Source organism: Ursus maritimus, unplaced genomic scaffold, assembly GCF_017311325.1.
Source record: "Ursus maritimus isolate PB19 unplaced genomic scaffold, ASM1731132v1 scaffold_26, whole genome shotgun sequence".
In the NCBI taxonomy this organism is placed as follows: Eukaryota; Metazoa; Chordata; class Mammalia; order Carnivora; family Ursidae; genus Ursus; species Ursus maritimus.
Window position 1 is genome coordinate 1969036 of NW_024425119.1, and position 16862 is coordinate 1985897.

Genomic DNA, 16862 nt, shown 5'->3' on the forward strand with positions numbered 1-16862 from the left:
AGATTATACACGTGACCAATAAACACAAGAAAACATGCATTGTCAGCCATCGAGGAAACGCAAACCCAGACTGCAAACAGATGCCATTCCACACTCTCTGCTGAAATTTAAGGGACTGACCACTAGGTGAGCATAAAGGCAAGCTAGTGTCCCACCCGTCAGAGTTCTGCTCGGCAACAGAAGGAAACACACTGCCGACACACGCAGCAACACAGATGGATCTTAGAGACATTATGTTGTGCAGAAGAAGCCACACCCAAAGGAGCACATGGCGTGAGAACAGGCAAACCTAGTCTAAGGGATGGAATTCAGCACAGAGCTCACCCTTGGAAGCGGGGTGGGGATGGCCTGGACCAAGGCAAAGAGATTTTAGAGGAGGCAAACACTCATATCTTGATTGGGGAGGTAACTAACTATACGGCTGTATACATTTATCAAAACTACCAGAAGAATACACTGAAGATCTGGGCATTTTGCCTTTTCTCTTTAATAAGTAAAGAAAGGAAAAACTAAAAAGATGATCTCCAGTTCAGACACTCAAGCCAGCCCCACCTTGGAACGCAGGCTCCCAAGGTCATCACAGCCCAGCTGGCTGCCGACTGCCCCAGGACCGCTGTGAGGGAGGCAGACGGCAGAGAGGATCTGACGGAGGCAGAGGAGGCAGGAGGGCAGCCCGTGGGATGAGGCCAGCGCTGGAGAACGGCTCATTCGGGTTTGGTCTAAAACCGGTTTCCTATAGAAACAAACCTTTTTTTTGCCACCGCACTCCCGCTGAGTCCCCTTCTGACATGTTCCTCTCATTTCCAAAATGAAAGAGAAGCCAGAAAGAAATGAAGGGGATAAGAACAGCTGCAGAGGCCACTACAACCATGGCTTTCCCAACCCGTGGCTTTCCCAACGGCATAACCAGACAGGACAATGCACAGAACTACAGACCCAGAGCAAATCCTGCTCTTCCCCGGACCCACCCCATCCATGCAAAACACACTCGCAGCCTCACGGCAACCTTAGGCACGGGTCGTTGTTGGTCCTGACTTCAAATGCGCACGCTAATGCTCAGAGAAGTGAACAGCTCACCCAAGAGCACACAGCCTGTAAGTGGCCGAGCGGCCCTAAATCCACACCTGCCTGGTACCCAGCCCCGGCCCTCAGCCACTGGGCCCTCCCCGGTGCCCTCACGCACACAAATTCAACTGAAGCCCAAAACAAGGCAGCTTCGCAAGGAAAAAGAAGTTGTAAAAAGGTGATGTGGCCCTAGGAGGGGTTTCGTGGAGGGACGGTTGTCCCCTCCCCCTCGGCTGTATTCCAGAAAGGGGGATGTTGTAGGTGGGACGCACACGAATGAGCTCCAGAAGCTTTCAGCACCAGCTGACGGTGTCCTCTCCGGTCCCGGGTGAGCCCCAGCATCACTATCCACTCCGTCCTGCGTGGCCCAATACAGTAGCCCCTAGCCACGTTGGCTATCTAAATGTCAATGTATATTAACTCAATTAACTAAAATGTAAAACTTCAGTTCCTCAGTGGTGCATTTCAAGTGATAGCCGCACGTGGCTAGCGGCCACTTTCTGGGACAGTGCTGGTGTAGACGTTGGTCCCTTTATCAGGCAGCCCCCCAAGGCCGCAGCTTGCTGGGCCTGGCGGTGGTCCTGCCTATGGTGTCAACAAGGTGAGGCAAGTCCCTGGTGGTCAGAGGTGAGGGGTCGGAGATGAGGGAAGAGGCTCAGAAGCAATGAAAACTCCAGGCATTCGGTGAGGAGGTGGGTGGCCTGGTCAGGCACTCCTCTCTCCAGCGAACACCCTTTTCTTTCTTTTAGAAAAGAGTTCTTTTCCTGACCAACGATTACTTCTTCACGGACATCAGTGACACACCTTTCAGGTGAGGGGCACACGTGTTGTGTGGAAGGGGGAGGGTGGCTGGAACACAAATACCAACAACTCAGGGTCTGGGGAATGAATTTACTCAGATTTAACTGGCAATTTTTGTGGTAATCAAAAAAACCCCAGGTTTGCCTTCAGGAAACTTGAGGTCTAGACCTGCTTTGCCAATGAATCCTAGTGTGCAGGGCATGGAGCCAGACCACCTGGGCTGGGTCCCACCCCACCTCTAGCAGGCTGTGTGACCTCCGGCAAGTTACTCCCCCGCGCTTTGCCTTTGATTCTTGCTCGTAAAAGGAGGCTAAAAATAGTAGCTATTTCTTTGTGGCTTGTGAGGATAAAGGACATAATCTACTTAAAGACCTTAAAGCAATGCACTGTAAGCAATGGTAAGGTGAAAGATCGAATTTGAAAATGTCTTAGGTTCTTTCCAATGGTGTTCAATTCCAGGCATTATACAGATGAGGAAACAAATAGCTTTTATCTCTGAATTACCTCATTTCTCAATAAAGTGGCTGCTCGGCCTGGACCGCGCATTAGACTACCTGAGGAGTTTTGCAGAATTGCCCATGCCCCGGCCCCATCCAAGCCAATGGGCTCAGAATTTCCGGGATGGGGCCCTGGCACTCGTGTCTTTTAGAGGCATCATGGGGTTCACCGGGCAGGAAAGGGCTCTCCTATTTCTGGGACTCCTTGAGACATAGAAACCTCTCCACAGTTCAGGAGGTCCCTGAGAGGTTTGGGATGAATCTTGACTAAAATGGAAGCCGAGGGGGCTCCTGGCCTAGACGTTCTATAGGTGCAGGGTCCTCAGCAAGAAGGGCCATGAAAAAAATAGAACACTTCTAGAGGGGACAAACTGCAAGGCCAAGGGCAAAAACAGGGGGCTTGTCATGCAGGCCACTTGTTGGTGCAGAAAGCTCACAAACTTCAAGTCTGTAGGGAAGGAGGCGGCCGGGCGCTGCTTGGCCCCTGCTGTTGCTGAGATGCGTGTTCTTTGTTCTCCCCACAGCCTGGGAGTGGTGCTGTCTCGGGGCCACGGAGAATACATCCTCCTGGGGAACACATCTGTGGAAGACGGTGGGTCTGCTGGGCAGCGTAAACGGAAACGTAGATTCTCCAGGGACACGGAGCAGGGCCAACCCCGGGGCGGAGCCAGAGCCTCCCAGGTCCCGGATTTGAGAGCAGACTCTCAGAGCAGGGCTGCCTGGCGAGGAGGGGTCTGTGTGGTCTGCAGGGCTGCCAGTCAGTTGTCAAAGTCCTCAAAGCCAAGGACGTGCCATTGTGGGAAGCTTTGCTGGCCTGGCGGGGTGGGCCTCTGGGGGATGTGTTTCTCTGAACAAAGCTGAACTTGACCTGTCAGAAGGCCTGATGGAGGAGGCGGGGAAGAGCAAAGGAGCAAATCTGCGGTAGCTGGCGAGGACTGCCACCACAAGGCACCGCAGACCCGCAGGCTTCAACACCAGAAATGCTTTCTCTTGCACTGCTGGATACCGTGCCCCTGCGACGCCCCTGGGGCAGGAGCCTTCTTGGCCTCACTAGGTCCTGGCAGCCCCAGGCACTCCTTGACTTGCAGCCTCTGTCCTCATCACAGGGTTTCTCCCTCTGCGGGTCTCTAACCTTGTAGAAGGACACCAGGCATACTGGGTTGGGGCCCACCCTGACGGCTTCATCTTCACTGGACTACATCTGCCAAGTCCCTATTTCCAAATAGGGTCACATTCACAAGGACTGGGGTCCATACTTCAACATATCTTTTTGGGGGACACAACTCAACCCATAGCAGGGAGCTTATGGGACATGAACTGAGACGGGCCATGAGAAACGGGGAGAAGGGTGGGAGAGAAGGGCCCCACCCTCCCTAACCCAGCCTGTTCTTGACCTCCAGCTGCCTGAGCACCTGGAGAGCACAAAACCAATATCCAGGGCTCAGGGATGTCTCAGGAAGTCTTGGGGCAGTGGGGCCGCAGTTCATCTAATGGCCACATTCTGGCCATTCTTCCCTTATCGTCTCTTGAGTGCATCCCATCTGTCCATCTCTCTGCTGCCACCCTGTCATTGTCACCTGTCTCTTGAACAATCACAGCAGCCTCCAACTGGTCTCCTCGACTCTCCCTTCCTGTAAATCTCTGCCAGAGGAACCTATTTAGAAATGCCAGGTCAGATTGCTCACTGCAGAAGGACCTTCAGTGGCATTCTGGATTTTTTTTTTTTTGGTCATGTCACTTTTCTGGGAGCTATCACTGGCAGACCCCCTGTGCCCAGCCACATATACTCCCATGTGACCCCTGCATTCACCCTTTCACGACAAACGTCTGTGATGTTGGACCGCTCTCCTTCTCTGTCTCCCACTGCCCCCAAAATGACCAAACTGCCCGGGGCCTCCATGGTGCCTTCCTGAGGACTGAGTAGGTGCTCAGTAGGGCATTTGTTCCTCCCTTCATTCAATCCACAACCCTGCAGTGAGCACACGGTTAGTGCAGGAGCAGCCGGAGGCTACAGAGATTACACAAAACATATATGGCGCATCTCTGGGCTCTTCTTTGGGTGGGTCAGTTAGCTCAGTTGGGGACAATGAACCCAGAATCACTGGTTTTGAAGTATTAGCTCCTTTCAGAGAGATTCTAATAGGTGGGACTTGGACAGGAGACAATGGGAAGAACAAGCATTTGAGGAAGCAAGAGCAACATGGACAAAGGCATGATCTGTACAAACCCAGCACCAGCCTATTGGTTGAGTCCCTACTCTGAGCTGAGAATAAGGAGGAATAAAATAGCCCTTCCTTGGAGAAGCTTCCTGGAGGCTGTTGGTAAACGGTTCAGGCGCATATCCTCACAACAGTGATCGAGCGTCATACTGAGCGTGACCTTTGGTTTCAGGCCTGCACGACTTGCTTCACCCAGATCTGACCCTGGCCAGTGACTGGTAAGTGGGAAAGTCGCTGTATGGGAGGTGTAGAGAATGGGAGGGAGAAAGGTGGAATTTTCTTGAGGTAACATTGACTCTCCTGGGCTGCAGGATCTACTGCATCACAGATATCGACCCCGACCACCGGAAGCTCAGCCAGCTGGAGGCCATGGTCCGCTTCCTGACAGGGGAAGACCCAGACCTACAGTGTAAGTGCCGGGCCTGCCCATGGAGGGCTTTTTCTTTTCTTTTCTTTTCTTTTCTTTTCTTTTCTTTTCTTTTCTTTTCTCTTCTCTCCTTTCCTTTCCTTTTTTCCAAAATTTGACTATACGTGAGTTTTAATATGCCACTTATCAAAAATAACATAAACAAATTTAAAGTGAAATCAGAAAAAAATACACTAACTTTGATGGGTAAGGTCTTGATGTGTTTTTTTTAAAGTGCTGAATTACTGACATTTTATTACATTATCATTATAACCTTTCTTATTCAAGCATAATTAATATACAGTGTTCTATTAGTTTCAAGTGTACAGTATAGTGATTCAGCAATTCTATTCATTACTCGGTGCTTATCACGATAAGTGCACTCTTAATCCCCATTACCTGTTTCCCTCATCCTCCCCTCTGCCTCCACTCTGGTAACCATCAGTTTGTTCTCTGTAGTTAAGAGTCTGTTTTTGTCTGTCTCTTTTTTCTTTGTTTGTTTGTTTCTTAAATTCCACATATGAGTGAAATCATATGGTGTTTGTCTTTCTCTGACTCAGTTATTTCACTTTGCATTATACTCTCCACATCCATTCATGTTGTTGCAAATGGCTGATCCACTGAGGAATTTACTTACTGCCAAGTAGCCTTATCCCTCAAACTTACCGATGGCTTAGGGAGAACAGAGAGATTTTCAAAGAAAAAGGCAGAACCAGCTTCACTATGGGACCAAGAAGTTGTCTGTGATCCTGGCATTGTGGCAGCATGAGTGTATCCCCCATCAGGGACTGGGATCACTTTGAGCCTCTTTCACCTGGGCACCATTAGGGCTCCGAGGAGACATACAGTGTAAGGGCATCAGCCTGCCCATAGATCTGTCCCTACCACCACCTAGGAGCAGGCCCCCAACCCGGTAGCTGATGCTCTGTACTCCAAAGTCCTCATCTCAGCAAAGGAGAGCATTCCGCCAGATGGTGTCTTGTAGCCTGTGGTCTGTGAGTGTTTGCCAGTGCCTGGTCCTCAGGCTAACCTTAAATTTCCCAGCACAGAAGCAACTGGTGAAATCACAGGGCCACACGCTTAGCAGGGTCCCTCTTCTTCCTCTTTGGAAGAGAAATGGGTCGTGCTGACACCTAAGTGTCACCCCCAAGGAAGACTTTGCCTCCATGCTGGCCCAACAGGGCACACATTGCACATTCATTCATTCCATCAGTAAATCTGTACTGAGTACCTACACTGTGTCAGGCCTGGGGTGGGCACTGAACCTATAGAGATTGTCCAAACAGGGGCACCTGGGTGGCGCAGTTGTTAAGCGTCTGCCTTCAGCTCAGGGCGTGATCCCGGCGTTATGGGATCGAGCCCCACATCAGGCTTCTCCGCTATGAGCCTGCTTCTTCTTCTCCCACTCCCCCTGCTTGTGTTCCCTCTCTCTCTGGCTGTCTCTGTCTCTGTTAAATAAATAAATAAAATCTTTAAAAAAAAAGAGAGATGGTCCAAACAGACGAGGCCCTTACTCTCAGAGAGCTTGTAATCTAGTGGAGAAACCACACAATGAAGAAGCAAGCATGTGTGTGTAGATGTAGGGTATTTCAAACTGTGGTAAGTGCCATGAGTAAGACGCTGTATGGGATCCTGTATAGTGCCTAATTCTGTCAGACGGTGTTACTTATGCTGAGGATGAAAAAGATCCACCTGAGTGCCTTCATGGGTACAGGATTTGCTTTGGGGGTGAAGAAAATGTGGACCTGGACACATCATTGTGAATGTACTCAATGCCACTGATCTGTATACTTTAAATTGGTTGATTTTGTTACGTAGATTTCACCTCAATAAAAGTAAATACTTTTTTTTTAAAGAGAGGAAAAGAACCACCCATGCAAAGAGTAGAGGGGAAGCATCCAGACCAAGGAACAGCATGCACAGAGGCTCTGAGGCAAATTTGAATTCACAGACCTGGCAAAAGGCCAGTGTGTTGGGAAGGTGATGATCAAGTTGCAGAGGGATGGCAGCAGAGAGAAGGTGGCGTGGGCTCAGGGCAAGGTCTGATGTCACTTAGGGGTTCTAATCTCACAGAGTCCCAGAACTAGGACGAGACTTAGAAATCACTTAGACCAACTCACATATTGTTTGGGATCGAATATGTGAAGGCTGAGAGAAGCAACATGACTTCCTCAAGCTCACATAGATAGTTTCACGAGTCCCAGACATGTGTTTCTGAGGCACATTCCATTCCCTACGTTCAGGGTTCCTCTCAAGGGCAGATGAGCTGTGTTCATCATCATGGAGGAAATAAGTGGTTTGGTCTTTTATTTTGCCCCCAGGCGACGAGGAGCTGGTGCGGGAGGTACTGCTTGATGCAGTGGTGACAGCCCCCATGGAGGCCTACTGGACAGCGCTGGCTCTCAACGCCTCTGAGTATGTCTGGGGCAGAGCTGAGGGTTCTGAAAGGGGAAGCAGCTCCAGCCGCCAGGATTCCCTTGGCTGAGTCAGGGTCCCTCCCACTACCTGGCTGGCAGCTCAGGAGAAAACCTGGTCCGAGATGTATGTGATGACAGTGGGAAGACGTTGGGGGAGTGAGAGCTACCTTCCCACGGCCCCGTAAAGCAGGGACTTGGCACAGCTTCCACACCCCACACATGCTGCCGCTCTCCCCTCTGGAAAAACACCAAGTGCAGGTTTCCTGGGCATAGGTCCAGATCCCCCACCCACACTGCAGTAGCCTCATTCCAAGAACTCCTCTCTGAGGTCGGGCTGTAGCTGTGTGAGCCCCTTCGCCAAGTGCCCTGATAAAAGTAGTTCAAGTAGATCAGGACCCAGTTTCCAGCAAGTAAGGTCAAGACAACTATGAAGTACAAGCTTGGCCTTGGTCTTTCCCAGTGACTTAAATTTCCTCACTCCCTTTGCTGACATTTACCTGGTGCTATCATATTTAGTGGACAGGTAGAAAGAAGAAATGAATGGCTTGTCCGTGTGTGTGTGTGTGTGTGTGTGTGTGTGTGTGTGTGTGGACACGCACATGCGTGTTGGGAGGGTGCAAGAAACTAATGAGGTCAAGAATGCAGTGGACTACACCTTGTTCCTGAATAGGAAGATTCAACATTAGCATCATGAAGATGTCAAACCTCCCCTAGACACTCAAGTTAATTAATGCGATCCTAATGAAAACAACAGAATTTTATATAAAACAATCACCTTTTTAAAAAAGCAAGATGCAGAACGCTGTGCACAGTGTGATATCGTTTCTATAAAAGGGAGGCAAAACATAGTATATCTGTACATGTGTGTACATAAAATATCTATGAAAGGCCAAATAGGAAAGAGTTCTCATTGGTTGCTTCTCATTAGAAAAATGGGTAACTGAAACAGGGAGGGAAGGGACACTTTTCACTGTATAACTTTTTGGTACAGTTTTGAACCATGTGAATGTATTATCTTTACAAAATTCAACAAAACTACAGAACAAAAAAAGAATAGAGCAGGCCAAGCGCTGTTCAGAGTACTTGGTGTATATTAATCTAGTGAGCCTCATAACCACCTTACAATATAGGTACTATCATTATCCCCATTTTGTGGATGAGGAAACCAAGGCAGAATGAGATAAGCAACTTGCCCAAGGTCATATGCCTCACAAGTGGCAAAGCTGGGGTCAAAACCGGGCAGCCTGGCTCTGAGGTCTAGGGGACTGGATCACTGATTTGGAGAGACGGGGCATGGTCTTCATCTTTCCAAATTCAGAGATTAGTCTGAGACATTTTTAGTGTTGAGAAACACTGAAGAAATATACTCTTAACCAAGGTGTATATTAGAAAAGAAGACCTGGAGAATTAATATAAAATGGCACAACAATAAAGCTAAGGGGAAAATCATATAATCACCCCCATAGATGCAGAAAAGACATTTGAACAAATATTACTATCCGTGTATGTTTTTAAAAACTAATCAATACAATTAATATTGACCGGGGCTCCTTGCTGGCTCAGTCAGTAGAGCACGAAACTCTTGATCTCAGGGTGAAGTTCAAGCCCCACGTTGGGTGTAGAGATTACTTAAAAATAAAAATCTTCCCCCGAAAATTGACCTAAGCCTGAAAGTCAACACATGAATGGGGCTAGAGGCTCTCTCAACTAAAGACAGGACTAAGGCAGGCATTTCCATATCCCTACTGCTATTTAACAAGGTTGGAAGGTATTAGTCAGTGGAGCCAGACAAGAGAATGCACCTAGAAGCAATGAGAAGTGGAAAGGGTGAAGTAAATTATCTCTGTTTAAGAAGGTGATAAGATTATATATCTGGAAGCCACAAAGGAATTTATAGGAAAGCTACTATAAACAAAAGTAGCAGGATATAACATGAATATTCAAAAATTAATATCCTTTATCTATGCAAACAAAAACTAGATAAAAAATATCATGTGAAAATGTTCAAGAGGGCAAAAAATAAAATGAAACAGCTAGGTACAAACAATAAGATATGTCCTAAAACTTACATAAGAAGAATTATAAAATACTCCCAGAAGACCCAAAATTGACTTGAACAAATGGGGAGATATCAGTATTTTGGGGTAGGAAGAATCAACATCACAAAGACACTAATCCTCTCTAAGTTAATTTATAAATTTAATGTAATCCCAATAAAAATGCCATCAGTATTTTTCTGGATCCAGATAAATGGATTATAAAGTTTATTTGGAAGAATATTCAAGAAATCCCTGAAAAAGAAAAGCAACAAAAGAAGTTTGGTCCTACCAACATATTAAAACATATAACAAAATCTCTATAATTTATAAAGTGTAGTATTGACACATAAATAAAAAGGCAGACCAAGGGGACAAAATAGAGAATCCAGAGATTCATTTAAATGCATGTGGAAAGACATCATGTCAGACCAGGGAAAATGGACTGTTTAATAACTGGTTTGAGAGCCATATGGAAAATGATAAAATTGTATTATTTCCTCACACCATACACCTGGATAAAGTCCAAATGACTCAGAGATTTAAATGTAAAAAAAATGAAACCATATAAGTTCTAAAAAAAACCAAAACAAAACAAAATAAACATGAGCCAATTGCTCTAAAATCTAGGAATTAGGAAACCTTTCCCAATGATGACTCAAAATTCAGAAGCAATGAGAGAATGACTGACAAACTTAACAGCATAAAAATGTTTATTTGGCAAAAATTAAAATATGAGCAAGGTGAAAACAGAAATGACAAACCAGAAAAATCTTTGGAACTTATATAACAACTATAAGCTTACTATCCTTACGTTGTATATTCATGACAAATGAAGAACTTCAAAAATAGAGAAGTAAAAAACGAACTACTCTACAGGAAAAAGTACCAAAAAATATGGACAGTTCAGAGAATACATACAAATAGTCCTTAAATATATGAAGAAATGGTCAGTCTAGCTCATAATAAAAGGAATGCAAATTAAAATTGTACCAAGATTATATTTGTCACTTATCAGATTCATAACCATCTAAATTTGTTGCCTTGCACAGCTGGCAAGGCTGTGGGGAATCAGGCTTGTGTATATTGTCAGTAGGTATACAAAATGTTTCAAAGGCTATGGAGAAGAATTTGATAATATCTAACAAATTACATATACATTTACACTCTAACTCAGCAGTGCCACTTCTAAGAATGTATCCCAAAGATATACTAGTAAAAATAGGAGAAGATATATACATGAGCTCTTTGTTACAGCTCCATTTGTAACAGTGAAGGACAGAAAATAACCTAAATCCATCAGTAGGAGCCTAGTTAAATAAATCATGGTAGATCCACATAATGGAATACTATGGAACCGTAAAAAATGAGAAATCTGCATTCTGCAAAGGAATGGTGCCACGAATGGAGAAAAATGTATATAATACCCCCACTATTTTTTTTAAAAAGAGGAGATGCAAATATATTGTCATAGTTTTTTACACATATGTAAACATAGATGCATGTATGTATATACATATGTGCACATATATTTTTTAATGGAAAAATAAACAAAAAAACAAAAATAGATTACTTTAGGCAGAGTGAAAGAACAAGGATGGAGACAGACAGGCTTATGAATATGCTTTATTTTGCATATCGGACTTTGGAACTAAGTAAATGCTTTATATCATTATAAGACAAAATTAGATTTTAAAAAATAAGCTCTGGGGTGCCTGGGTGGTGCAGTCATTAAGCGTCTGCCTTCGGCTCAGGGCGTGATCCCGGCATTCTGGGATCGAGCCCCACATCAGGCTCCTCCACTGGGAGCCTGCTTCTTCCTCTCCCACTCCCCCTGCTTGTGTTCTCTCTCTCGCTGGCTGTCTCTCTCTCTCTGTCAAATAAATAAAATCTAAAAAAAATAAAAAATAAATAAAATAAAATAAATAAGCTCCAAAAATTGAAAAGCAAATGAAACAAATAAACACATTTGTGTATCAAGTTCATGACATAACGTAGGTGAATTCTTTCAAGGGACTTGAAAACACAGAACCATAAAAAATAAATAAATAAATAAATAAATAAATAAAATCTTAAACTGTGTTCAATAACTACATTGCTAGAAACAGGGGCGCCTGGGTGGCTCAGTCATTAAGCATCTGCCTTCGGCTCAGGGCATGATCCCAGAGTCCTGGGATTGAGCCCCGCGTCAGGCTCCTCCACTGGGAGCCTGCTTCTTCCTCTCCCACTCCCCCTGCCTGTGTTCCCTCTCTCACTGGCTGTCTCTTTCTCTGTCAAATAAATAAATAAAATCTTTAAAAAAATAAATAAATAACTACATTGCTAGAAACAATACTGGCACTGCTATTCTCAAAGTATATAGATGGATAGAGCAAATAGTATTATGTTAATGTCATTAGGAACCAAGGTTTTCAGCAAAGAAAAGAGATGCAAATTTTTTTAATTAAAGATGTTAAGATGTACTGCTGAATATTAATTGGAAATATCAATGAACTCGTGATGTGTTTTCTCTGAAAGAAATAAAAAGGATATCCTGGCCCTGTCCACGGAAAAGACCAACCTCAATGAGCACCCCAGAGCACGACTGTGGACTTTCAATGTGCATATTAAGAAGTCCTCATTAAAATGAGTCACCAACCCTTGGAGAAATGTCTAATTTCAGGACAGGGGCAGGAAGTGTACAAAATGAGGCAGGAGCATCTTGCTATAGCCAAAAGGAGGAAGTTGCTAAAGACTATCATAGCATTGTGGCTGGGGGACGCCGGAACCAACCTGAAGTGGCTCTCACTGGTTAAAGTGGGACAATTAGAGCAGCGTAAGTAGTGACAACTACGATGGATTAAAACATAATATTAAATGTGTTTCAATCCTATGTTCATAAAGATACTGAGGAGGAAAAAAAAAAAACCTTTTTGGTCATCTTCCGAAGATGTTAGGAAACCAACTCATTATTCTAAAAACTGGTGACGAAGCAGAGATTCAATTGTTTATCCTGACCCCCCTGTACAAGTTGCATCTCAGGACAACCAACCATATTGATGAGAAGTTTATCTTATACAAGGATTTTAGGTACAAATAAAATAAGGAAGAAATCAAGGAATATCCCTATTTTGCAACCTCTCGTCAATCAGATAGTGTGTGCCTCTTGACCAAGAACACATCACCTATAATAACTCAAACCTATAATAATCAAGGCAGTAGGTCTAACTGCTAGTTTATAAGAAATACAGGGGACAAGAGAGCATGCTAATTAACACCACAACATTGTGATCAGCTAATGCAGAAACTCTACAGAACAAATGACCTACTTCAGCAAATAAATTGCAAGGAAAAAAGAAGGAAGGGAGAGAGGAGAGAGAAAGGTTGAAAGTGACTAAAGATGACTTCTAATAAGTGTGGGGTTCCTTCTGGGGATGATGAAAATGTTCTAAAATTGGTGATGGCCACACAACTCTGTGAATATACTAAAAACCATTTAATTGTACATTTTAAATGGATGAATTGTATGGCAAGTGGATTACAGTTCAATAAGTATAAATGTCTAGATCCAGATCTACATAGGAGAGAGAGAGAAAGAAAAGAGACATATGAACTTGTGGACCCTAGTCAGATTCTGATTCAAATAAGCTTTAAAAAAAGGGTTGTGGATTACTGAATTATCTGATGCTATTAAGGAATTGGGGGAGGGGGTTAGGTATGATAATGACACTAAGGATTTTTTTCATTCCTTATACTTTAATGATAGAAATTAAAATATTTACCAATGAAATGATATCTGAGATTTGCTTCAAAATAATCTAGTTGAGGGGCCAGGGGAGGCTGTAGATGAAACAAGATTGGCATGGGCTGGTAATCGTTGAAACTGACTGATGGGTACAGGAGTCTCATTAGACTAATCTCTACTACTTTTGAATAAAGAATTATATCAGAGGTGCCTGGGTGGTGCAGTTGGTTAAGCGTCCAACTCTTGGTTTTGGCTCAAGTCAAGATCTCAGGGTCGTGAGCTCTGGCTCTATGCTCACTGCAGAGTTTGCTTAAGACTCCCTCCCACTCATTCTCTCTCTCTCTCAGATAAATAAATAAATCTTTTTTTTAATTGCATCAGGAAGTTTTTTAAAGAAACAGTCACCCAGAAATTCTTGTTTCTACCACATCAGAGGGGGGCACGCAGACCCTGCCTGCATTTCCAGACCCTTTCCTCAGTGGTTTTCCAGACCGTAGATCAAGTGCTTTAATCCAGCTCCAGGTGCTATCAGTTGAATGTCGCAGGTACAGCCTTCTTCACAGAATCCCATTAGGGAAACCCCAATAGCCACACAGCTGAGCCTTGATTAAAAAAACAAAAACAAAACAAACAAACAAACAAAAACCTTCCCCTTGGCAATGGTTTGGGTATTGCCTACCTTGTACACTCACTAAAACCACTGATCTATGTACTGAGAGAAATTGGGTAATAACGTGTAGTAAATTGGGCTAGGGGCATGAATATTAATAAAGTTAGAAGTAATTAAATAAAAGCCATATATAACAAGCCCACAGCTGATGTCATATTCAAAAACAATGAAAAGCTAAAAGCTCTTCCTCTAAGATCAGGAGCAAAGTAAGGACGTCGGCTCTCATCGATGTTATTCCACATGGTAGTGGAAGTCCTAGCCACAGCAATTAAGCAAGAAAAAGAACAAAATGAAAAGGCAACCTACAGAATGGGAGAAAATATTTACAAATCATATCTGATAAGAGGTTACTATCCAAAATATGTTAAAACACACACACACACAACTCAATAACAACAAAACTATCTGATTTCTTTCAAAGGGCAGAGGAACTGAATAGACATTTTTCCAGAGGAAACCTATAAACGGCCAACAGTTGCACGAAAAAGTTCTCAACATCAGTAATCATCAGAGAAACGCAAATCAAAAACACAGTGAGGCATCACCTCACACGTTAGAATGTTATCCAAAAGACAAGAGACAACAAGTGCTGGTGAGGATGTGGAGAAAAGGGAAGCCTGTGCACTGTTGGTGGGAATGCGGATTGGTGCAGCCACTATGAACAGCAGTTTGGAGGTTCCTCAAAATTTCAAAATAGAACTACCATATGGTCCAATGATCTCGCTTCTGATTATTTATCCAAAGGAAATGAAACCATTATCTTGAAGAGCTATCTACACCCCCATGTTCATTGTAGCATGATTTACAATAGTCAAAATATGGAAACAACATGTCTTCAATGCATGAATAGACAAAGAAAGTGTGTTATATATGTATATGCAATGAAATATTATTCAGCCATGAGAAAGGAAATCCTGCCATTTGTGACCACCTCGATGAACCTGGAGGGCATTATGCTAAGAGAGACAAGCCAGACAGAGGCCGACAAATCCTACATGACGTCACTTACATGTAGAATCTATAAACGAGTAAAACAAAATCAAGTCAAAGTCACAGAAACAGAAAGAAGGAAAGTATTGCTGTGGCTGCTCGGGGAAGAGAGGTCAGCACACTCTCTCAGCCAGAAGAGGAAGAAGGCCTAAGGGTCTAATAACACATGGCGGTGGTGCTTGATAACACTGTATTATATAACTGAAATTAGCTGAGAATGTAACTTAAATATTCTCACCCACCAGAAAAAGATACATGCCTGGTATGATGGATGTGGTATTTAACCAGATGGGAGGAACCCTTTCACCATGTATACATAGATCAAATAACCATGATGAACACTTAAAAATCTTACAATTTTAAGTCCGTTTTATCTCAAAAAACCTGAAATGTTAAGAAAAAGCAGCGATAATTCCCACGCTGGTGCCATCGCCGTGGAAATGCAGCCCAAGACCATGAGAGAGAGTAGTCACACCCCAGCTAGCGGAGGGATTCTCTTTCTCCAGTCTCGTTGGCCAGGTTATAAAGTCCGCCAGGTCCGCATGGGTGGATGCAGACCATGTCTGCTCCTCCTTCTTTCCCATTTCAATAATAAATTAAACATGTAAAAAGGGTTTTAAAACTGTGACGTGTCCTGTGTCAGTCATAAGAAGTTCTTGTTCCTGAGGTTCCAAAACAACATCTCTTTTCCTGAATCCCTTCTGTCTTTCAGAGATAATTACTCCAAAACCTGACAAATTAGGAGTCAAAAAAAGAAAAAGAAAAAGGCAGAAAGGCAGAGGCCCAGAGGACCTTATTAACAAGGGAAGGTGCTGCCTAGGGCAGCCAGGTCTACCAGATGTAACAAACATGATGCCAGTGCATGTGTGTGCAACCCCTTGAGCAACTGGTCTGCCTGCCCCCTGACCCCCACCCCAGAAAGATCAAGCCAGGCACTAGGAGAGGCCTGCAGGTCTTCCCCGGGCTCCTGGTGCCCCCTTCCTAGACCTGTCGCTGCGGTGCCTGGTAATGACACTCGCTCTGTCTGCCTCACAGTGAGTCCGAGGAAATGGTGGACATGGCCTTCCTGGGCACCCGGGCCGGCCTCCTCAGAAGCACCTTGTTTGTGGGCTCCGAGAAGGTCTCTGACAAGTAAGTCATGCTGGGCACCCCAGGAGAGGGATCCCTCCTGGGTCTTCCTGTGGCATGTGGACAGGCAGACTCTCAGAGGCCAGGAGTGCATGGAGGGAGGAAGGGTTGTGGTTTGCAGATTGGGAGAGTCAGAAAAGTAACCCTCAACCAGGCTTAGATGCATCCTGGAGGTGTCCCCGGGAGAGGAGGGAGAGTGGCCCAGTCAGGCAAGAGTGTGGCTGGGACACTAACCTTGGAAGGGTTAATCACTTCCACAAAAGGAAACCCAGAAGTTGTTTTCCCCCTGGGACCAGTCCCTATGTGAAAAGTTAAATCATTTGGCTGTGTCCCCTCCTTTGATGACAACTTACACATCCCCTAAGCCAGCAATTCTCAGTTGGGGGTGATTTTCCCCCATCCCCACCCCAGGGACATTGGTCAATGTGTACAGATATTTTTAGTTGTCACAGCTAGAGGATGGGGGAAAGGCTAGTGGGCAGAGTCCAGGGATGGTGTTAACACCCTCACAACTGTTGTCTGCCCAAAATGTCAATAGTGCTGAAGGTGAGAGACCCTGCTCCCAGCGAAGCCTGGATGCTGGGAGACCAACTTGCCAGGGTATTCCCCTACCAAGGATACAAAGGAAGGATGGGAGCCAGAGAAGCAGGCTGGCTGGGGGTTGGGAGAGCAGAGCCACCTACCGCTCGCAGACCACAAAAACCATGAGACTCAAACAGGCAGAGGCCAGCAGGCACTGGAGGAGAACAGCCGAGGGTCACCCCATGGTCCTTGCATCCCACCCGCTCACTGCTCCTCTCACTGAATCCAAACACACGCAGCCACGGAGCGCCATCTATGAGCTTCTTCCAGAACTCTGACAGATCCACCCTTGCTAGAAAGCTGAGGTTTTCTAGGAGAACAAAACAA

General features: G+C 44.8%; 1 protein-coding gene across 1 annotated transcript in view; it reads left to right on the top strand.

The window, feature by feature from the left end:
• CACNA2D4 (calcium voltage-gated channel auxiliary subunit alpha2delta 4) overlaps positions 1-16862 on the top strand; it is a 108519-nt gene that overhangs the window by 44256 nt on the left and 47401 nt on the right. The window contains exons 19-24 of the mRNA XM_008704898.2: positions 1815-1876; positions 2888-2955; positions 4755-4800; positions 4894-4991; positions 7310-7403; positions 15861-15956. Of these exons, the coding sequence (XP_008703120.2) occupies positions 1815-1876; positions 2888-2955; positions 4755-4800; positions 4894-4991; positions 7310-7403; positions 15861-15956 (464 nt within the window). The remainder of the gene's footprint in view (positions 1-1814; positions 1877-2887; positions 2956-4754; positions 4801-4893; positions 4992-7309; positions 7404-15860; positions 15957-16862) is intronic.